General features: G+C 42.4%; 1 protein-coding gene across 1 annotated transcript; it reads left to right on the top strand.

Moving 5' to 3' along the window:
• Positions 1-3,980: 3,980 nt before the first annotated feature.
• mrasa (muscle RAS oncogene homolog a) lies at positions 3,981-23,965 on the top strand. The gene is made up of 6 exons (XM_085250284.1): positions 3,981-4,135; positions 16,574-16,841; positions 17,616-17,769; positions 19,197-19,296; positions 19,648-19,727; positions 21,312-23,965. The coding sequence occupies exons 2-6, from the start codon at positions 16,649-16,651 to the stop codon at positions 21,409-21,411; spliced, it is 627 nt and encodes a 208-aa protein (XP_085106410.1). The 5' UTR covers positions 3,981-4,135; positions 16,574-16,648; the 3' UTR covers positions 21,412-23,965.
• The last annotated feature ends 89 nt before the right edge of the window (positions 23,966-24,054 follow it).

The following is a 24,054-nucleotide window of genomic DNA, read 5'->3' as shown; positions in this document are numbered from 1 at the left end:
AAAGCGGAGATCTTGCTCTTGTGTAGATCTGAACAGCACCGTGTTTACCTTTGTGAACATGTGAGGATATATCGAAACTGTCAAATCGATGCCTGATATGTCACAGAAAACCTGGAGAGCTCAGATATTTCACATCGAGAATGAGCAGGGCAACCATTACTTTCTAAACATATGTAAGCCTTGCATCTGAGAGGCTAAATTAAAGTTTAGCTTATTTCCAGATATTTTATTCCTGTGCTCCAGAGTAGCTTTGCATGATTCACAGTTCAGAATAATCCTTATTTAAATTTTACTCTGCCTTTATGCAGCTCCTCAATTCATCCTGTGTCTGAAACAAGCTGTTTTACATGGTGTCTGTTTAAGGCCATCCTCCTTTTAAGACAAGTTTGTTCTAACTGGGTTTCTCTTACAGATAAAAGCTTTGGTGGAGCTTTTGTGTAACAGCTTTAAGATTGCTCTTAATGATATGTACTCAGCCTGACATCATAAAGGCTGGAGTAGAACAAAAAAACAGTGCGCACACAGGTTATAGGACTAAAATGCACATACAGTTATCTCGTGTTTTCAAACACAGACCATGTTTAAAATGAGTGTCTGCAACTGCATCATATATGAATATAAAGGATGAGATTTCCATGCAGGTTAACAGTGACTGCCTCCGCTGCTGTCGGCCAAATACAAAGGAACAGGATGGAGGATGTTCAGAGGGTTTGTGTGCCAGAAGAGGAAGCTAGGGACAGGGTGAGATGGAGGCAGATGATCCACTGTGGTGACCCCTAGAGGAAGCAGGCAGAAGAAGAAGCCTGCATGATGAAGCATCCTTGGGTACAATACTGAACTTTGTGCCAACTTCCTCGAGTCTCTCGCGCTGGCCTGCCTCTCTTATTTTGTCTCTTTGGCGTGTTGTGGTCACCTTGCCTCAGTGCAGCTCCTCCTGCCTCTCCGCCTTCCTTCAGGCACGCACCTGCCTGCAATCAGCTCTACTGACTCACTTTCTGCTCGTCTATGACTAGGCTAACTACTTCAAGCTTGTCACAACGTTGCACCAGCCAAGAGACGCCCTTGATTCTGTTTGGTTTGTGTGTTTTATGTCTTGGATAACCTCTCTGTGTAACCTTTCTTGCTATGAAGCCCCACTCCCATGAGCCCTGTTTTGTGTGTGTGCGCATGCCCTGGGAAGCCTGTGTTGCCTGACTGCCACTGCTGGAACTCAAATGCCCCACCATCAGCTTTGTTACTACCTTTTCACTGTGCAAAAAAAAACTTGTCAATAAATCTGTTGAACTCTTACAGTGCTTCACACCTAGGTGATCATTCTGTTAGCTCGTGACACTTTAATGCATCCGTGACAGAGAGTGCTTACAAGTATAGAAAAAGGTATCTTGAGTAACTACTAACTACCAGCCCATTTATCAAAACAAGGAAAACATGAGATTAAATTCATTTCCTCACTTTCTTCCTTCCACAAGTGTTGATGAGATATTATCAAGACCAACAACGATTCAATATCACATTTACCACCACATCAATCATATGGAAAGAATGACTGTGTGTGCATGTTGGCTGTGTGTGTGTGTGTCTGAGTACATGCTTTTAAAATGGGCTTTCCTGGAAATGCTGCCAGAGAGCGACGACTTCATTTCCCATCACTTACTCACTGTAATGTGAGTTGTAAAATGTCTAACATCTGATTATTTTCAGAGGTAAAATGCATATCGGCTCCTTCTTCCTCGTTTCAATTGAATTATTTACATCTTTCTCTCTCTCACACACACATATTTCTGAGGGTTACTGGAAGTCAGTTATTACTTTATTCTAAATATAGACCCATCAGTAATCACACTTGTATTTGAATATGCAGTCTATGTGCCCACTCATGAACAATGTTAGCCTCGATCTCTCTCATGAGATACAGTACTAGCTTTACTCTTTGTTGGCTCCAGGTTGATATTGAGAGCATACACTCACCTCCTCCAAACAAGCTTACGGTATAAAGTTTCCTCTTTTAAGCTCTACTGCTTAGTGTGACTAATGAGAAGCCTCTGTTTAAATTAGACAACCCTGTAGACCTTGCCTTTCAGAGTTACACTTTATGACGACATGCGGTGTCTTTTCAAAGTGTTGTGAATGAACCTGATGGCTCAAATGTAACTTCTAGTCATTTTTTAAAATCTATAAAACAAACAGTGGTTACTACGTCTAAGTGCCAGAAATGAACCTTAGAGCATGTGCAGTTATCTGTTCTCAGTGATGCACATTCTTTACCTTCAATCATTATCAGTGCATTTACGCACAGTCCTGCTCCCGTTCTCTTGATTGCTTTTATTGACCTCTTGCAAAAACGAGCTAACAGTGCACTGTTTTCCTGCATGGGCATGTTTACACAAAACTGTTAACAGATACACTGTTACAGATACACGTAAATGACACAGGTGAAATTCATGGTTAACCTCAAGTCATTATTAAAATAATAATTATTATTACCAAAGTAAATATTCAGTAAATGAATCAATAGATACAAAAATAAAAATAAATGAAAAAAAGGGATGATGTTGATATTTTCTATCACAGTTTTCAGTTTGTCTCCTAGTTTGGAGGTTAAGACTTGGTAATAAAAAATAAAGGAGTTAATCTATGAGATTCTCACATGTGAGAGAATTATATAATGAAACAACAACATACTGCAAGTGCCAATTACTAACATCTGAAAAGGCTGTATGTGGGCATGGATACGGAAACTAAAAGAAAAAAGCGTGCAGTCAAAGCCCTGCACATCGCTGCAACAGTAACACCTTCAGTTTTAGGGTTTTGGTGTTTTGGCTCGTTGCTATGGTATCACATATGGAACACTACCTTCAGCATTGTATAAGACATCATATAATATGTATGCATATTATATTATATTATAAGTTTTTTAAGTATTTAATATAATCGTGTGTTATATTTTCTGTACATTATGAAATAATTTTCGACACAAAGTGGGTAAACAAGAAGGGATGAGTTGTGTCTTTGCTCAAAGCGACAGGGCAGGGATGACAAACTCATTTTACACGGTGTTTAACTAATTAAAACTCAGCTTTCTGTCAGTGTAAAGAAGTTTAATTTCACATTTAAACCCTGATATATTTTAATATAAGAAAAAAGTGTAATTTCAATAGTGCATCTCGGTTCTTTTTGCTTAATAGAGAAATACTGCTGTAGTAAATAAAAGAAGTCTGTGAGGATGACTCTTTGGGCTTAAATTGTAAGAAATAAATGCAAATTGTAAAATGTAAAGAAACCTTGTTAGTGTTATTGTGAATCTGCTGTGAAAATCAGAATTTTCTACAGCAGATAGTGACAAACGGGAACTTTCTGTCATTTCATTGGTCGTGTATTTCTATTTTAATGTAGTATGAATGGGAACGGGGGAGGTCTTCATGAGTAGGAAAAGCTGCAAACCTTACGAAAATACAATTAGATGTCCAAAAATTATATCGTGATTCACATTGTCCAAAGAATTGTGCTTCATGATTAATGCTTATTAATACTTTATATATACATGAAATTATATTATACTCTATATAACTATATTATATAGGCCCACATACGTGGACGTATAAGCGAATTAGACCCCCAACAATCCCGAACAAGCTTCAACATCAACACTCAGTCTTCTAATTAATCCGTTTGACTTCCCCTAAATTAGGAACGGTCAGTTTGACAGGACTAGCCCTTTAAACGATTCCGCTGAAGAAGGGAACAGTCCATTTCAGTAAAAAAGGGGGTACTCCGTCACTGCCTCGTGGTTTTTATACATTTTAACACCAGAAACACATCCTGGGAAAAGACAGAGGGCTTATATTTTTGTAATAATCATGAACACACATTTAATATCACACTGAAAAACAACATTTAGTCCTTTCGCGTCTCAACAGTAAAACCATTGTCCACCCCTTCGGGGGCGCATCTATTTTTAGCATCAGCTGTTGCAATACAAAGATTAGCTACTCGGCGTATTGTTTCGTAGATGTGGGCAGTTCACTCTTGTCTGAGGCGAAAGGGCGGCGGTGGTTTGAAGTCGAGCTGGAGGATGAGGAGAAACATGTCGGTGTGAGGACACGTCGCCGTTGCGCCAGAGGGAAGCTCGTTGTAGGTGAGTGTGAGACTCTAGAGGTCGTGAATGCGGGCGTCGGTGTTCCCGCGGGTGAAATCTGCCGTTAACGCGAAAGCCAACAACTTACTGTAGCCTAGCTAACAGCCACAGGATTACTTCGAGTAATGACAGCACGGCAGGCGGTCGGCGGGGATTAGCTCGCTGTAAATGAGCGTACGACCTACCGCATCACATTTGCGGAATTTCCTTTTTCAGTGCAAACTTGAAGAAAAGGATGAAGCAGCCGAAATCCGTTATTCAGGGGCGGTTACTGTCGGCGTCCTCACACTCAGGCAGGCCCTGGCTCCGTGTGTCAGACGTTTCCAGCAGGGAAGAGTCATAAACACAGTGTTTGCCTTTTCTCTTACTCTATTTCTTTATTTCCAGCAGCTGTGTACACACACACACACACACACACACACACACACACACACACACACACACACACACTGGTGTCCGGCTGTGAGGCAGAAATCGTGTGCAGATTTAACCGCTGGACAGAGAGAACAGAGAGATTCTTCATACATCAAATCATAGGATGAGATCATTCAGAAGCACCAGTCAGCCTGCAGACAGACACACACACACACACACACACACACACACACACACACACACACACACACACACACACCACTATTAATAGCAAAGTGAAATCATCAGTTCATTAGGCTGTCTGGAGACAGATCCCTCTTTATCTTTTCATCAGAACTTCAGAGAAAGGCCAAACCCTTCTCCTCTCTCCTTCTCCACCTCCCTCTGCTCCTCATGAGGATGATGATGGTGGGCACAGTGCTGGATGCTTTTCTGACTTTTTCTGAACAGTTTTGTGACGTTTCATGCAGGTAAATTACATTCAGATGGCTGCAGACTAGATTGACCAGGTGTCCAGCTTTATGTGGGACTTCACAGCCTTTATCCTCTGTCCCCGTCATGTACTGAGATGGTATCCTTCATGCTTGATTAGGTCCAGCAGTGATTCCCAAATGATTGCAACTGCACAAAAAGTACATGAAAGGCCATAATGAGGATGAAGCTGGTCACTTGACTCCGTAGAGAAAACTCAGACCAAAATCACCCACACACACACACACACAACTGTCAGGTCAGACTTCTGCTTGAGGGTTTCATTTACTGGGCTGAGTGAACTGATGCAAGCTAAAGAGCCAGAGCTCTCTGAGAGCAACTTTGTGTCCTGTGACCCAACATTAGATGTGGACCACAGGAAGTAAGCGAGAGAGAGAGAGAGAGAGAGAGAGTGTGTGTGTGTGTGTGTGTGTGTGTGTGTGTGTGTGTGAGTGAAAGTGCAGGTTATATGCTACTGGAGCTTACTGCAAGACAAAGTCATCGTAGGCGGTGCGCTCAAAAGTGCCCTCGGCCGACGAGACGAAATTGTCTTGGATGTCGTTGTAGTTGTTTTTGGTGTCTCTTCAGCATAAAGTTTGAAAGTCACTTAGGTCAGAATTCAGAAGGTTGAACTATGCTCAACAGTTGGTTGTATTTTAATTACTTTTACCTAAATTCAAATGAAAAGAAAATGCTGAAAATGCAATAAATATAACATCAGCTGACAAACAGCTACCTCCTGCCTGATCCTTTGTCTTTAAATTCAGTGTTTGAAATAAGCGCGTTCAGGTGCTTCTGCAACATATTCAAAGTTTAGGATGCGTTGGTCTATCACAAACCAAGCAGCCGTTTAAAGGAGATCTGAGACAGAAGCTACAAGTTTCTCTAAGGATAAAAATACACAGTGCTGTTTTCTGTGTGTGGCCACCAAGTTGTAAAGAACACAGAGAGAGAGACTGTAAAAGTGAGGAGGCGGTGTGCATGTACAGTATCACCATCACAGGCAGAACAGTAGCTTCCACAAAAAAAGCAAACTAGGATTTATTCCTGAAATGAAAGACAATTTTTTGTGTGTGTGTGTGTGTGTGTGTGTGTGTGTGTTAAACACAAGTCCAAATACTGGTGGGCACTCCATGTCAGTGGATTTAAAAAAATTAATAAAACTGAGTGACAAAGAATGGAAAAAGTACTTGGAAGTGAACAAAACCTTTGGAAAGTAACTTGTTTTGCCTGTATTTTTGCTCGTGGATGTTTTATTATTTCACAATATCGAGTCTTGCAGGAAAAGCACGCCTCTGGAGATGTGCTGATTTATGGATGCAACTGTACTGAAGCCCAGCAATAAACTACACACTTTAAGTCGTATTGAGATAGAAGAAACGGGAGCTACACGAGTGTAAAAACAAGCCCGAGTTTCTCTTTATGCTCATGATTTAACGGAAGAATTGCACAATTAAAATAAAAATCACTATTTTATGCAGGTTATTGAGGCTGTAATCTGCATTATTTGCAGATTATCCATCATTTTTACTATGTGAGGTATGCAAATAAGGTATTACTGGTAAATGGGGGATGTAATGACTCTTCCCAAACCAGTTTAGTTCCTACCTGGGCCACACTTACCCAGTCTTAATTAATAATGGATTGGATTTATATAGCGCTTTTCAAGGCACCTAAAGCGCTTTACAATGCCACTATTCATTCACTCTCACATTCACACACTGGTGGAGGCAGCTACAGTTGTAGCCACACCAGGGGCAGACTGACAGAAGCGAGGCTGCCATATCGCAGCCCTCTGGCCAACAGGTAGGGTAAAGTGTCTTGCCCACGGACACAACGACCAGGACAGAGAGCGATCCCGGGGATCGAACCGGCGACCTTCCGGTTACAGATGCGCTTCCCAACCTCCTTGGCCACGGTTGCCCGGTTTGAAACACTTCCCTGCTCTGTCATATGATTTCAAAACCTCAAGAAGGTGATGTTGAAAACACTCGTGAGGCTGCACAACAGGACTTTCCTAACTGATGGGCGGTGACATTAGTCACAGATACTCTCATTTTATATTGACTAGCAAGCAAATTGACAAATTTCATCACAAAGCACAGACAACGTTATATTTGTGTTTCTGAGATCGCCCTTCTATTTCATGAGCTGTATGCAGTGTAGTGACCACTAAAACTGTTGCGTAATCAAATATTAAAAAAACCCAAAAACTTTAAAAGCATTTCATCTTTCTTCTAGTACAAAGACGCACTGCAAACATCACATTTAAAGCTGCTCCCTGACAGCAGTTTGCATGCTCTGTTATGGTAACACCAAGCCGCCGCGCCCCGGAGCTGCTTTGATTTATGACAGGAGCGTGTCTCTGTACTGGGAGTGACTCTGGATCAAACTGACACACATTGTTGAAAATTTATGGATTATTTTGTTTTTTCAGGCTGCACATCATCTGTTTGTGCAGTTTATGTTTAAATCGGGTCACCAACAATGCTCTGAGACCAGAGGCTGCTAAGTGGTTGTGACCTGCAATCATGTGATTAGTCATTTAGCGAGCTGTTCGCACTTTGTCCTCTCAGCCGTGGGGTGTTTGAGATCTGAGCGTGAAACGTGTTACTGGAGGAAATGCGTCGAAGGCGGGAGACTTTGATTGATGTGTTCCTGTTGGAGGCAGTCGTACAGTAAAACACCGACTGCCAGAATGAGTTTAAAGCATCTGACTGTGAAGTGTAATTATCAAAGCCTGCTGCTGCTTAAATAATCATTACTTTGAAGCAGTCTCAGCTGTGCAATAAGACGCTGGCTTGGGGATAGCATCTTACTCCACACGGAGGCTGCACGTTCGGTTTCTGTGCAGCTTTTGCTGCGTCTGCACGAGTCCCGCGTTTTGGAAAAGGTTCTGGAAATGGTGCTGAGCCAGTTCTAGCTTGAAAACAGAGCTTGTTTTTAGTGTTGATGGGCAGAGACAGTCTTTTGAAAACCATTACTCATGTGCTTCCTGGCTGGATGGTGTCAGTCACTACATATCCTTCCCAGCATCCCCACACCCCTTACATGACCCTTTCCAGAAAAGTCCTGTACTGCAACTACTCCCACCCAGTCTGTCTCACACAAACATTTTAAAGTGCCCAGTGTACATGACTGGCTGTGTGATTATTCCACAGTCACCCCCTTAAATGCTCCTCGCCTCCCCCTGGCCCCCCACCCAGGGGGAGGCGAGGATGGTGGGAACGTAACCTGTGAGCTGACCTCAGATCGCTGTTCTCCTCCAGCTATAATATGGCTTTAACTTCACTTTTCTCTCATCTTCATTTCTGCTCTGTTCGTTCTGGCTTCGAGCTGCTTGGTTGGTAAAATACACGGTGGTGAGGTAACACACCGCCGTGTATTTTACCAACCAAGCAGCTCGCTCGGCCATTAAAGGCTCGAGCCACAGATATGTCCTGAACCAGTCGGCGTGATGCTTGTCCTTGGACTGTGGCGTTACCTTAATAATGTTAGCGTTTCCTGTTTGAGGATTAACACTGTTAACATGAGACTCACTGGCTGTTTGCACTTGTTTTTTTTTTTTGCAGCCTGATGTTTATTATTTTGTCCCTGAGCAGGTTTGTGTATTTAGATTTTTGGCTAGATGGCAGGACTGTCACACATTATAAATGGTGGGAGCTGTGCAGTGCCTTCTCTCCCAGATTGAACAGGTGAGATCCACACTGCTGTTATTTTAAGCCGACTGATTATAGACTGTAATTTCTAATTGGAGGTAGTGGCATTCTCAGCTATTAGCTGTTAGTTTTAAGGGTTTAAAAAAAATTTTTTTTTTTAAATATATAAGCAGTTTTCTTTCTTTAACGCACAGTTATTTATGCACTCCTTTATTCTCTGCTGCTCTGATCAGCTGGTTGGCGTCTTTATGGCTTTCTAAACATGCATGATTGAAGGAAGTTTTTCCCAGCTTATAGTAAAAAAATAAATTATTTGTTTTTATATAACTGGCTGTTATAAACTGTGATGCGATTAGATCATTACATGGTTAATATGGGTCTGTCTGTGAAGGTTCTCAGTCATCCAGGTCATCGTAGTCAAAGGAGCTTGCAAAGAAAAGCGTCTGGACTTCTTTAAGTTGCTTGAAGACGTTTCACCTCTCATCCGAGAAGCTTCTTCAGTTCTAAGGTCAAATGGTGGAGAGTCCCAGATATAAGCCTAGTGGGAGTTTCCCCCCACAGAGGGACAAAGGACCCCCTGATGATCCTCTAATCGCCTGAGCCAAGGTGGGAAACTGGGCGTGGGTCCCAATCAGCCAGAGTTTCGGGTGTGTTCATTGTGAAACCTGGCCCCACCTTATCATGCGAATTCCTGAGGTCAGATGGTCCAGGATGTGAGTGGGCGTTAAGGTGTCTGGGAGGGATCTCAAAACTGGATTATAGATGGCAGAGAGTTGGTGTCGTAAACCCCCGCCTCTGTTCAAAGATGGTCGCTCACAGTGGACATAGATGGCTTCTTTCACTCCTCTTTACAACCATCTGTCCTCTCTGTCCAAAATGTGAACATTGGCATCCTCGAAAGAGTGTCCTTTATCCTTAAGATGCAGATGGACTGCTGAGTCTTGTCCTGTGGAGGTGGCTCTTCTGTGTTGTGCCATGCGCTTGTGAAGTGGCTGTTTGGTCTCTCCAATGTAGAGGTCTGAGCATTCCTCGCTGCACTGTACAGCATACACCACATTGTTAAGTTTGTGTTTTGGCGTTTTGTCTTTCGGGTGAACCAGTTTCTGTCTGAGCGTGTTGCTGGGTCTGAAATACACTGGGATGTCATGCTTGGAGAAAACTCTCCTGAGTTTCTCTGATACGCCGGCTACATATGGGATGACAATGTTGTTGCGTCTGTCCTCCCTCGCTGGTGTCTGGTCTTCTTTTCTGTGCCTCTTTGCTGACTTTAAGAACGCCCATTTAGGATAGCCGCACGTTTTGAGTGCTTCCTTTACATGTGTGTGTTCCTTCTTTTTCCCTTCAGGCTTAGAGGGAACATGTTCTGCCCGGTGGTGTAGGGTCCTGATTACTCCAAGTTTGTGTTCCAAAGGGTGATGGGAGTCAAAGAGGAGGTACTGGTCTGTGTGTGTGGGCTTCCGGTAAACTTCGATGTTGAGTTTGCCGTTCTCTTCAATGTGCACAGCGCAGTCCAGGAAAGGCAAACAGTTGTCCTTTGTGTCTTCCCTGGTGAACTTGATGTTCTTATCCACAGCGTTAATGTGCGCAGTGAAGGATTCCACTTCTTGTGTCTTGATTTTGATGGGTCGGGCACTGATTTCACCCCGTTGGGGAGTTATCTGTGGATGGATTCAGTGGCGGGCAGTTCTATGGTGAATTACTGCTTTTCCTGCTTTTTGAACCCTGTTTCTCAACAAAAAGTTAGTTTCAACATAAACGATTATTATTCTTGATCAACTTCAGCAAAATGTAAATTTTCGAAATGGATAAGTTAAAACGTTAAAGTGGAATCTGTGTGGACTTTATCGCATGTTTAACTTGGTGAATTATGGTTTAACACTTCATCTGATTGATGAGTGTTGATATCAGCAGTACAGTGCAGACCGGGGCGTGCACTGCTGTGTTCCTTCTGTGAGTTATGGAGCTGCTTTGTTCCCACGTGAAGAGGGAAATCCCTTGATCCTTTCCCAACAGCAACTAGCCACGTCTCGAGCCCAGGGAGACTTTCTGCGAGGGCAGAATGTGAGGCTCAAAACACACCAGCTTCATCCATTTTCTGTGTAAATGCACACACCAGCAGAGTGTAAGCAGATGTGCTGCAGATTTACTGGCTGTGTGAGGGATGAGGGGGGGAAACGGCATTTTATGGTCAGCTGGGGCTGCCGAGTTCGGTGAAGACATGAGCGAGTGCTCCTGTTTGTGTCCCACAGGGTATTTACTGAAATCATAGTTGTTGTGATTTAATTTTGTGGTTTTTGGACTCGTGTAATGGGACACACTGTAGAAAACTGTAGTTGTAACGTGCAGTTGGGTGTACTTTTAACAACTTGGAATGAATGTGGGAGGAAATGCTTTTAGAACAAGTGAGAAATCAAAGGTGTGTCTTATTTTGAAAGAATCTATTAAAGGAGTGAACGACTTTCTCGTGTAGCCCAGTGGGAAACTGACATGAGTTTGGGTTAGAGTTGGATTGTTGAACCTTAAACCTGCCTTCTAGGATTTCTTTAGGATTATAAACCATGACTGCTTTCTTAGCATAATTCCTCCCCTAAAATCATAATGTTATAAATACAACAGGGATGGTTTTCCACAGAGGAATGCATGTGTGATCTGAGCACAACTTTCATGTTTCTTCTTTGTCACTTAATACGAGTAGGCAGTAAACCAGCTGCCTTACTGAGACAGTCTCTCATCCTGAACTCCTGCTCTGCAGCTTTAAGGACAAAACTGGTTTTGAGGGTAGATGATGAAGGACTGTCGCAACAACAACCTGACCAGTGAGCGAGCTGCTCACAAATACACAAGAATGGAGAGTAGAAGGGCCTCGCACAGCTGATTGGAAAACACGTCAACACTTAACTTAGCAGTCGAAGATGACGTTCTCACAGACAGACAAATCTATATTTAAAAAACAAACAAACCCTTTGATGCTAATGCTTCCCGGCCATATATTATATTATATTTTGCTACGGTTGGCTAGTTAGCATCTCTGTCCTGCAGCTGATGCCAGGTTTGAGTAAAACACAAGTACAGTCTGTTTAAAGTGAAGTGAAGTGATACCTCAGAAGTGTCAGCAGATACTGTTTTGGGTGGTTTGTAACACGTTGTCCTTATTTTACAAATTTAACACACTTCTCTTGAACACATCAAACATTTTAGTCCTCATGTTATCGCTCTCTTTTTCTCGATGCATGTTATTGTCCAAAAGTCAGGCGAAGGTTAAGGGTTATTTGTCTCTTTTGTGCTGGGGTTAAGTGGTTTGGCTAGTTTGTAATAAACAGATTCTCCACAGAGTCTTCTGTGTGGTTTCTGATGTCACCTGTCGTTCTGTTTTTCTAAGGCACAGATGCAGTTGTAGGGAGATGCCACCAAATAGTCTAAGAGTGAAATCAAGATGAACCTGATAAGGTTTAGATGTGAGTTGGTTTCATCAAGAACACCAAATGTATGACTGGTGTAAAAACCACAGCTGTAATGTGTGCTGTGGTTTCAGAGTGCTTCATGAGGTTATTTGTTTTTCTTCAGTCATAGATGGCTTTTAAAGTGGAATAGACACCTATTTTGTGGCTTTGACAGCCATCCAGACATCTAAACGACTGAAGAGTTTATTTTTATTTTTTTGTTTTAACATCAGGAATTTGACTCAATCTTTTTGCTTAACCTGGCTTGGCATTGCAAAGGAAGGAAACATCTTCCTTCCCTCCATTGTGCTGCAGGAAAGGATGGACTTTAGCCAGCTGACAGCTGTTTCCTGCACGATGGAGGAGGAATGGGTGTGTGGGTGGTAGGAGTGTTGATGCTAGTGGGTGAATGTTTCTCTTTTTTTATGCTTTTATCTCTTGCTGCAGTTTAATTAAAACTGTAAATCTGCAGGTTTCGTTGTAATGTGAAAGTCTGGTTTTAATTTTATGTGTTATATGTATTTGGATGGCTTTGGGTGCATGTTTTAATATCTTTGCAATAAAATTTCATATACTTAATGTTACCAATAAAATGACCTTGGAGCAAATTTCTCTTTATGAACATTGGAGGTGTTTCATTTCTAGCCAAAGAGTCTGGAATGATATCAAAATAATAAGAACCATTTGGATAATTTATTTTATTTATGTTGAGGAAAGCTCCCCAAACTAATGTTTGTTTTTTGTTTGTTTGTTTTTAAAAAGGGTACATCTTATTTAAATTTGTTAATTTTTAAAAATATTTGGTATCTACAGATTAGCAGTGCTGGTATCATCAAATCAGCTTTTATAACATCAGCAGACACACTTTTTTTTTTTTTTTTTTTTTTTTTTTTCTGTGGAAAAATCCTTTAAGTTTGGAGCTGTGTGGGGATTTTCCTGCACGTGCCTCATGTTTCAACATTCTAATGAGATTCATATCTGGGTCTTTTTTTGCTTTTGAGCCATTCCAGTGTGGATTTGCCAGCGTGCTTAGGATCATTAGCCTGTTACAAGGTCTACTTGGAGTTCAACTTCAGCTTTGATACTCATGGCCTCAAATTTTCCTCAGATGCTTCCCAATACAAAAAAAATGAATAGTTGAGTCAACGACTGAGAGCTGTCCAGAGGCAGCAAAACAATCCAGAACAATAAGATTTCCTATCGTCATGCTTCAGTTACTGGCAAAACGACTCTCTCTGATTGTTCTGTTTCAAAAGGCCTGCTCTTTGTACCCTCAAGATCAAACTGCAGATTTACTCCAACGCTCTTTCTGGACAGAAAGGCCTCTTTGGCAGGTTATCTTCATGCACACTCTTAAAAGATTGCAGATGCTTTTTCTTTATAAGCAGCAGTTGGAAGAGCGACCTGTAGAGCCTGTGATGAAATTCTGGGGCTCCATGGTGGTTATTTGTCTGACATGTGAAAGATTCTAGGTTTGGGAGGGGATGACACACAAACCCGGTCTCATGGGCGTTGGTCACTCCTAGTAATGGTTCCAAGCACAGGTAAATGGGAGGGTTGCATTAGGAAGGGCACGCAGAGGAAAATGCAAATTTATTAAAGCTCACCCGTCCTGAGCATCTGCCTCTGTCACACCAACCCTGTGCATGTCCTCCTCCATTACATCCATGAAGCTTCTCGGTGCTCTTCATCTTTTCCTCCTCTAACCTCTAACTTTGTCCTCAAACTGCTCGAGCCAAGCGGTCCCTCTGATCGACTTGTTTCTGGTCACCCCAGATTTATCACACACATCTCCAAGCTTCCGATGGCTCTGGGTTGGACTGAAGGTTGGCAGCGTCTGGGCTGACTGTGGCTGTAATTTGGGTGTTGTGAATGATGAGGAAAAGTTGGTTCCAACCTGTGCAGATCTAATTCCATGAAGGAAGTGTTGTGCGATTATTTGTCTGCTCTAGGGCTGCCACAAATGATCATTTTGATAGTCGACTAGTCACCGATTATTTTTGCGATTAGTCGACTAATCAGATCATCATCCATTGGACGTAAAACTACAGCTTATTGCACCAGCAGCATCTGCTCTTATATAACTATCATTAGCTTACAGCTTTAAGTGTTTAAGGTCTGTGCTAACTAAAAATAAAGACAAGATGATAGTTTATTAAATTTTAATGACATTTGCAGATTGTTTCGGTGCAGTTTAATAAACTCATTGCTATCTAAAATATAAAAGGACACCGGAGTAAATTCTCCAGCGTCTCACACTTCTGATGATCAGCTGTCTGCTTGACGTTTATTCAGCTGTGTAAAAACTTTAACTTTAATCTCAGACAAACTGATTTACTCAGGAACAAATAAAACACTGAAAAAAGCCAAACAACATTTTTAAGTTATCTAAGTGACTCATATATATTTAACCTGAGTAGCGAAAGACGGCGGTGGGTTTGAAAACGATTTGCGGGGAGTCCGGTGTTCTCACGGCGCTAGTGAGCCTAGCCCCCGGCTCGCTAACGAGCCAGTGGGTAACAGATGTCTCCAAAAACGTCGGAGCGCTTTTGAAAATATGTGGTGTCCTGATAAACTGAGCAGATATTTGAGGTTTACACAGCTACATTCTCGCCTGAAAATATGTTAAACGTTTATTTTGTGACCCAGAAAGAATAATAAGAGTAATATTAAAACTAACTAGCTGCCGCCATTGTTGGAAACTGCGCTGGGCCGCGCTATGAATTCTGGGACACAGCTGCTTCTTCTTCTTCTTCTTCGGGGTTTAACGGTAGCTGACATCCTTGTACATGCAATGCTGCCATCTTCTGTTTCAGTCCGTTATTACACTCTTAAATCCTGCCACTTATTCCTGCGTCTTTTGTGATCTTACAAAGCTTCAAATGACGCGTTGACTATTAAATCAGTCGTCGACGATTTTGATAGTCGACGTAATCGTGACTAGTCGACAAATCGTGGCAGCCCTAGTCTGCTCAGATTATTTTTAAAAAACTGTTTTAATTGTATGCCTGGAGTTAAGAGCAGTCAGTGTCACGCATCAAAAACAGGAAGCGAACTAAAGCGGCTCTCTGTGCAGCGACTCAACACCACGCTACAACATTTCTGTCAACTTTGTCCTCGTACGGCCCGACTTCCTCCGCCTCACTCCTGCTTCCGATTTCTCTCACCCGCTTTCCCGCTCTCCTCTCGTGACTCATTCTTTGTAGATTTGGGAGCTTCGAGGACAGCTGTGGTCTGAACTTTCTGCCACGACAGACTGAGATAGCACGGTGGATATTAAAGCTCCAGCAACAAGGCGATGCCTGATTCGAAGCACATAATCTTACGACTGAGTAGCAAACAGGCTGTTCTCCTGTGGTTTAAGTGCAGAATGCCTCTGAATGATTTGATATACTGAGCACTGACGCCTCTCCCACAGAAAGCTTCAGTTTAACCCCTTAATGTTGAAGTTCATTTTTGTTCTTAAAAAGTAATTAGAAGCTCCAGCTGTACATCTGTGTTTGAGCCGTCATATTTCTGTGGCTTTGTTGTCGTCATTCATTTAGTTTTGACTTGTGAAGCACACGCAGGAAAGCTTCCCACTTAGATTTAAAATGTGCCAGCTTACAAAGATGCCATATGCACGCTCTAATGGTCGTCTGTTTCACGCAGCAGCAGAATGACAGCATTTTCTTTTTTGTATTTTAGAGGAAAGCTCTTAATTTGAAACCGAAGTATTTTGCTTGGCAGGGATTTTCCTGTGTGGTGGTTTTAGCTGCTTGCAAAGGAAGCGCTCGCCTATGATTGTGTGTATGTGTCGAGAGAGAGAGAGAGAGAGCGCTCTACCTGATGCTGCTTAAGTGACTCAATGTTCGTATGTTGATTCATGGTTTTCTTAACTACTGCAGAATATTTTAATAGGGTTATCTGCTATAAAAAGCCAGGCCAGGAAAATCGCCTTCATGTTTTTATCCTTGGTTACTTTGACACAGTCATCTGCTGTGATGCTCACACGTGTCAGCTTTGTTTCTATACATGGATATAAAAATATAGACATGTACTGAGACAGAAATATTCTAATTCTGATCATTTGAGTCAAAATTGAATCGGGAGCTTGTGAATCAGAATTGAATCAATTATAAAAATCGGCGACGATACCCAGCCCTAGCTTGTGTTGTCGCTGCTTTGGGCTTTCAGCCCGTGAGCACATGCCGCTGAGCTTGTTCCTCTGGTGGGTGCAGCTCTGGGACGAACTTACTGTTACTCAGCTATGAAAATAATCCAGCGTGAGCCGAGCTGAACTCTGCCTTTTGGCCTCTCTTGCTCTAGTTTTCCCATCTTTGTTTTTCCTCTTTCTGCTTTGATCTACATCTCCTGGCTGTGCTCTGTCTCCATGGTGATGTAAAACCAGCCTGGGGGGGGGAATAAAAATCTTAACACATCTCTGGCTTGTTCTCTCCCTCCCTCCCTTTGTTGTCAATCCCTCGTCTCCCTCACTTGGTTCTGCATTTCAGCCAGCCAGGTGCGTCTCGTCAGCCACCTGCTATCCTACCTACTTCCCACCTTTACCGCCACTGTAGAGGGTAGCCATGGCAACCAGCGCCGTGCCAAGTGACAACCTGCCAACGTACAAGCTGGTGGTGGTGGGGGATGGGGGTGTCGGGAAGAGTGCCCTCACCATCCAGTTTTTCCAGAAGATCTTCGTGCCAGACTACGATCCCACGATTGAGGACTCGTATCTTAAACACACAGAAATAGACGGACAGTGGGCCATACTGGACGGTGAGTTCCAAAGAACCAGACAGCTTGTAAATCTTCTATGCTTCTTATTTTTCCCTCCTTTTGTTTCAGTCAGCACAACACATCCATCATCGTGCCACAAGTTAACATTTGTTATTGTTCTTCTTTTGCCCGTAATTACAATCCTGCGGCAGCTGTCTACACTGAGCTTTATATAAAACATCAGCTGTGGTTTTTCCATGTGAGAGAAACTGTGTACAATTCCATAATTTTATCCTTTCCCTTTTATAATTACTCAATTTATATTTAAAGGATGCAAAAACACCTGAAAAACAGATCATTTCTAAATTGTTCTATCATTGAATATGTTCAGTCTTTTATAAGTGAACTTCTGACCTTTGCAAAGAGAAAATGTCACTTTGTGATGCAACTGTTACGCAAGCGTGTAGCTAAGCCATGAATGCACTCAAGATAAGGACAGTGGCCCACAGACCCACGTAGATGTACAAATGTGTTTCTCCCAGTGTGCAGCGATTGTGCTGGTGGGGGGGGGGCATGAAACTAAAACTCACATGTTGTAGTGACAGGACGTCCACAGTGGCTCTGATAAAAATCACATTTTAAATACTACTGATGTTTGTGTGTGGATCAGTTTTGTTTTAGTCTGATGTATTTTTAATGAACGTATGCATGTTCAAAGTGCGATCCTTGCATCAGATGATGCTCGGGGAGTATTTCGTGTACTTGTGTGATTTAAGTGAAGAGCCCTGAGACCCTTCTCAGTGTATTAATGCATTTGTCCCGACATGGACACAGTACTGGACACGGCCGGTCAGGAGGAGTTCAGTGCAATGAGGGAGCAGTACATGAGGACGGGAGACGGCTTCCTGATCGTCTTCTCGGTGACGGACAAGGCCAGCTTTGAACACGTTGACCGATTCCATCAACTCATACTACGGGTCAAAGACAGGTAGGAGCAGAAAAATAAACACTTGGACAACAAAATAAAATATTCTTGCAAAGTCTTTTGCAGCCCCTCTTTTCTTTGTTTCTCTTGGAGCAAGTTTTGCAGCTAGTTATTAAAACATGGCTTTAATAACTAGCTGACTACGTCATAGCAGTGAGCCTTATCAGCTGAAGATTATACAAAGAAATGAATGCACGGTGCGCTTACTGTATCAGTGCATTATAAGCATTTGTTTATCCATATATAGGCAGTTTAAACTTTTTCAAGTTTAAACTCCCACACTTTTCCAAGTGGGCATTTTTTTTACAGTGTGTTACATGAGAGCACAGAGGATAGTATTTTTTGGGTGGAGAGAATCACTTTTTAGTGTGTTGGTGACTGAACCTGTTTCTTGGCTTTGGCTGCACTGGGGGGTTTCAGAAGTCCTCAGTCAGAGGATGGTTACTGCTAACATGGTGCCAAGCAACCTGAGACGGTATTTAATCATGAGAAACGCTTGAAATCACTGGTGCCACGAACGTTGATTGCACTGTGTGAAAGTTGGAGGCAAGTTGTATGTAGTTTATTTTATTGAACCTTTTCTTTATACTGTTAATCTCATTCAGTATAAATGTCTCATTACACCGTCAGACAGATCTGTGTCAGACTGTGTCATAAATGTGCAGTCAGGGCTGTCTGTGTCATGTTTGGTCCAAAGGGAGACAAAGAACTGAAATGTTGTGAAGTAAATTTTGCCTTAGATGTCATATATAGCATCCGATTAGGTTCCCCTTTCCATTTAAGGCACATGTTATCTTCCAGAGAGTCTTGGTCTCTGTCCTAGTGTGCCCTTATGAACACAAAGGGTACGCAGTTCAAAAGGTTTGTTTGCAAAAGCTATACGAGCAGTCTGGAAAGCACCAACATTTCAACTGAAAGTCTGTGTGAACCACTCTGTTAAATATAGCAAAAGAGGAAGTAGTTCATCATATTCATTAAAGACCAAACTTTGCCCTCGCTGACTCGGGCCGCGCTGAGGGGTATGGTTATCATGTGATTTAAGGGCGGTTGAAGATGAAGGTCTCCTCCTTTCCTCGCTCTTGCTCACACCGACGGAACATCAGTTATTTCCAAAGCTGAAATCTGTCGTCGTCAGTTCTCGACCGTGACTGACAAATAAAACTGAGTCACACGCAGGAAATGGAAAAACAAAAAAAACGGAACTGAACGAGTTGGAGTCTGTCAAAATTTGCGCTCATCAGCAGCTGATCTATCCCAAATTAAACATGGCCTGTTTTTTAGTGTGTTAGCGTTTCAAATGCAAGCGAGAATTAGTCATATCCTCCTATGACTAAGCATTCAAGGCTGTTTGAAACATCTGTACGCATCGATAAAATATTCAGTAATACAGCGATGCATTGCATCTCGACTCTGTGTCCTTATCGTCTCAGGGAGGCCTTCCCCATGGTGCTGGTCGCAAACAAAGTGGACTTGGTCCACCTAAGAAAAGTCACAACTGACCAGGGGCAGGAGATGGCTGCAAAGCATAATGTAAGTAGTCTTTCCTTAAGCACGTGTCCCTGATGACTTATTACCGCCTACAAACAGCATCAGGGTTTTTGAATTATGCAAAGCTTTAAGTTTCAGTGTTTTCATGTTAGTCTGTAATAAACACAGGCTGTGTACGGGGGCAGAAAAGACCAGCGTTCAAGGAAATGAGCAAATGGCATTTATAGGCCTGCAAGCTGCTACTTCTCAGCTTGTTTAGACAGGCAACAGTTCTGAATGCGATTAATGCTTAATCATTATTGGTCTTTCAGAACCATCACAGACTTGAACTGCACATTACTGTAAACTTAAACACCTGACTGAGCTGCTCATGTTTCATATTTGTTTCCTCAGATAACTTATATTGAAACCAGTGCCAAGGACCCCCCAATGAACGTGGACAAAGCCTTTCATGAACTGGTTCGTGTTATAAGGTAACCTGAGGACCTTCAGATCTTTGAAATAAATACGCTGGGATAGGGATGCACTTTATGTAAAGATGGGTCACCACTGCGTGAAAGGCAGCACTTCATTAAAACAGATGGAACAAAAATCGTGGTACCGCCTGTGAGTGCAGGTTAAAACTGCAAAGGAACGCCGACGTGTTCCCGTCTCATTAAAGATGAAGTGAGGTTTGTTTTACAAGACACGAATTTCGGATTCTTTTACAAAATCGTACCGACAACAGCGCTCTGTCCTAAAGGCGTGTGAGATGGTGTGGAGGGGGTATTAGTTTGAATGCTATATACCTATGTGGTATGTGACTTTTGTTGCCATGATGCCAGGTCTCTCTTGGAAATGAGATTTTTAATCTCAATGAGATTTTTTTACCTGGATAAATAAAGGATTAAAAAAAAAATGCCATGGCTAATATGCACATCTGTGACGGTGCTGTTAATTATAAACTTGGTAAAAGGTTTTTGGATCAAAGAGGCATAGATGATACCAAAACACAAAACATGACTATGCAGCTCTAATTAAAGGAGTCTGATCTGCAGTCACCTATAACAAACAGCATGGCAAAGAAAACTTCAAAACTCTGGAGCAGCTGAAATCTCATATCAAGCAACAGTAAAAATGCATCAGCTGGCCATAAAGCTAAAGTGATGCAACGCAGCGCAACGCTGGACTGTGAAAGTGTTTTTAGGAAGGATGGGGGGAAAAAAAAGGGGGGGGGGGGAAACAAGACCAAAGCCACTTCCTGTCTTGACCCGTGTAATTTCAGAAGAATTTGGTTTTTGTATGTGGTCACATCCTGTTTATAAGTCTGGCCGAACACTCCGAAGGGCGACAAGTAATCCCTCTCGTGGTGTCGGGGCTTCGTGCTCGTTACACAGCAGCAGATCAGTGCGTTCTCTCACACGTTATTTAAAAAAAGACGATTACTAGACTTGTGGAAAGCTCTTATTGTGCGTTTGCCAGCTTGTAGCTGACTCATGAGAAAACTCTTCCTTTGCAACACATTTGGAGCTCGATGAATCAACACTGCCGTCCTGTGGTCATACTTTAGACATCCAGTCACCAGGGAGGTTCACAGAATATTGAATGATCTGCCCTGAGCACTCATGAAATGCTATACTTAATCAGCAACAGCCAGTGCATTGATTTATGGATTTATGGGTTCTTTTATAGCAGTGGACTCGGCTCTGTCTCGATTCTGGAGACATGAGCACAGGAAAACATTAGACACACAAGCCTGGAGCTCAGTAAAAACAGTGCAAAGGTTATAAAAAGAGTTTTATTAAAGGGGCGTAATGTACTAGTTCAGGGGGATCATTGCAATTATCTGCTGTTTTTAAATTTGATTCCCACTACTCGGCGTCAGAAATGGAAATCAAAAGTAAAACTTGGGAAATTGACCTTGTGGGTAAAATTTGGAGATTAAAATGACAATTTCCTGAGCTGGAGAAAAATGATCATTTATATGAGATAATTCTAAAGTACAAAGTTAAAGTTTTGCTTTCAAATGATTAAAAAAGAGGTTTATGCCTTTTCTTCTTCTTTTTTGCTGCCTGCAGACAACAGGTCCCAGAGAGAAACCAGAAGAAGAAAAAGAAGATGAAGTGGAGGGCGGAGCGTTCCACGGCCTCCCACAGGTTCCACTGCGCCATATTGTGACCAAGCTCATCATCTCCATCATCTATCACACGCGCGCACACACACACGCACACACACCAACAAACCTTTGGATGTCAGGGAACTCCCCAGCAGTGGTCAAACTACGGGAGCACAAAAGGGACTGGGGGTTGGTTGAGGAATGACTCGATGGATCCAGGAAGGATGAAATTGATCTGAAATGTTGGACTCGGCCCCTCACGATGCCTCGGACTGAGCGCTACGCCTGCCCCCCTCACTATATGGTCCTTTTCAAAGGTTTTTCTTCTTTCTTTGAGAACCTCTCCCCATCTGTACTCGTCCCTGAAATGCATAGTTATCTAATTTATGAACTTACTATGAAACGTGGCACAAGACAACAAACTGTCCGGGAAAGACAGGGGTCAGAATCACCTTGGACTTGGAACCTTTTGTCCTCTTGAGCAAGGGAAGGAAAAGCAGCGGTGTTTGTGGTTTTGACTCCCAGCAGTCTGTCCCCACGCACCTTCAATTCCGGTGGGAAAAGCTCCGACGTGATGCCCGACGAGGCCGGCTTTGGATCCCTGTTCTCTTTCTGCAGAGCGGACGAAGCCGAGAGTGGTGACAATAGATGTTGTGCAGTGTCGTCGATACGTGGACGGTGAGCCCAGTGAGTATAGTGAGCGTGAACATTGTGGTGATGTGGTTTGGAAATGTCAGTTTGGAGGGCGGCGAGAGGGCAAGTGAAAGAAACGTGTCACATGTGTCAGTGAATGCTACGAGCAGATCAGCAAGTGTTTGATTATTGTTAAAGAGAATACTGAGACCGGTTGGCGTGGCGATCTGTTAAAGGCCTTGTTTACACTCTTACGCGGGACTAGTTTCTCACGTGCAAACAGACGGCACCAGGAGCCACTTTGTCTCGAAGTGTTTGACGGTTGGTTCGGTTGCCTCTTCAGTCGTCGTCGGTAACGAGTGCAATCTGTTAAGTACTGTACGATCAGCTGTCCTGATACTTTTCTTTTCCTCCCATGTTTTTATAGCTGAAATATTACAGAAAAATATGATTATATTTGATATTAAAAAAACAAACTGTGGCAATGTAAAGAGATTCAGTGCTGTTTTACAGAAGCTCTCCAGGAAAGTCTTAATGAAATAGAATAAGGGATAACGAGAGCTTCGTGATTTGCGCTGGCCACTAACCAAAACCATGTGATGTCACTTTATTTCAGTCTACAGGCTGTTCAGACTGCACCACTGAATTCAGGACTACGTCATAAGATAAATCTGTGTGGGGGGTAAAAACGGTAACCTGGGAATGTGTCGGCGGCGCGGCGCTCCCAGGGCTGAAAGCCATGTTAGCTTAGCCACAGACCACGGTTAGGTGTAGGGAAACTGCACACTAGAAGCAACAACACGCTCAGTGACTCGGTGCTCGTGGTCGTGCGGTGGATAGGAATGTACAGTTTAATAATATACGAAATGGCTCGTACTGTTAACGCACTAAAGTTTCAGCTGACACTTTGCTCTCTGGATGAATACGGACTCTTGAAGGAAGGAGTGCATCTTTTTTTTTTTTTTTTTTTTTTTTTTTCTTTTTGCACTTTTAATACGATTTCTCACTTTCCTATCGGCATGTTGTTTTCTTTCTGAATCAGTAATAGAAGCGAGGAGCACGGTAACAACGTCTGAATGTAAAAATAGGGAAAACGAAGCGAGCTGATAGGTGTCGTAACGCTGTGTGCCTGTTGCCTCTGTGGTGATTGTAACAGAGTAAAACTAGGATGGGACTAAAAATATTCAAAAGGTATTTAAAAAAACGTTGTTCGGTATTCAGTTTTGAATTTAAGAAGGCTGCCCGTGAAAAATCATTTATTAAATGACAAATTCACCTGAGCGTGGAAGTGGGAATCGCCCTCTGCTAAAGGAGGAATACAACATTGACAGTACTGATCGACATTTACTGATCAGGAGTTTCCAGAAAAGGACTCCAGCTATTACAGAAGCAACAGACTCCAGGAAAAAAGAAGAAAAACCGAATGTGTTGAAAATGTTGCATCATGTGTGTTTGATACCATTTTGTATTATTGATATGAATCTTGTGTGTTTTATAAGGAATTAAATAATTTATTACTGTCTGTTACCTCAGTGTGTCCCAGACCTGGACAAAGAAAAAAAGCTCCCCACTGTGTGTGTTTTTCAAATTTCCTGGTGAGGCTCGTGCTAAACTAAGCAAACTACCTGCTGGTATCTGTTTTTTGTCCAGAAACATTTGATTGCTGCCTTTCTCGGGTTGATCAAAATCCCTGAGGAATCCTGAAAGGGCGATTGTGAGTAAATGAAGAGCTTCTGTTTAAATTATGTAACAGATTTCAGTTTTATACATCCCGAAACTTTGTAAGTGAATGAAGGTGGAAACTTTTACATTTGGTTTGCAAAAAAGGAGTTTTCACAAGTTGTGTAACGTGTTTTTTGGCAGGTCTGTTGTGTTCTAACTGGCTGTGTCAGACTGAGGCGCTAGACGAGGCACAATCTGTGGCCTTCTTCTCTAGCCTCAGGGGTCGATTATATTTCAATAAAATAAATAACAGGACTGTGATTTATCTTTTTAGACACTTTTTGGGTGGGTGGGGTGGATCCGTAGAATATGCAGTACTCTCCTGATCATGTGATCAGAGTGGCGTTCAG

The sequence above is a fragment of the Mchenga conophoros genome, linkage group LG16 (genome assembly GCF_057382185.1).
Source record: "Mchenga conophoros isolate Kocher_MC1m ecotype Shallow Benthic linkage group LG16, M_conophoros_male_GT1.1, whole genome shotgun sequence".
Lineage (NCBI taxonomy): Eukaryota > Metazoa > Chordata > Actinopteri > Cichliformes > Cichlidae > Mchenga > Mchenga conophoros.
This window is presented reverse-complemented; position numbering and strand designations above follow the sequence as displayed.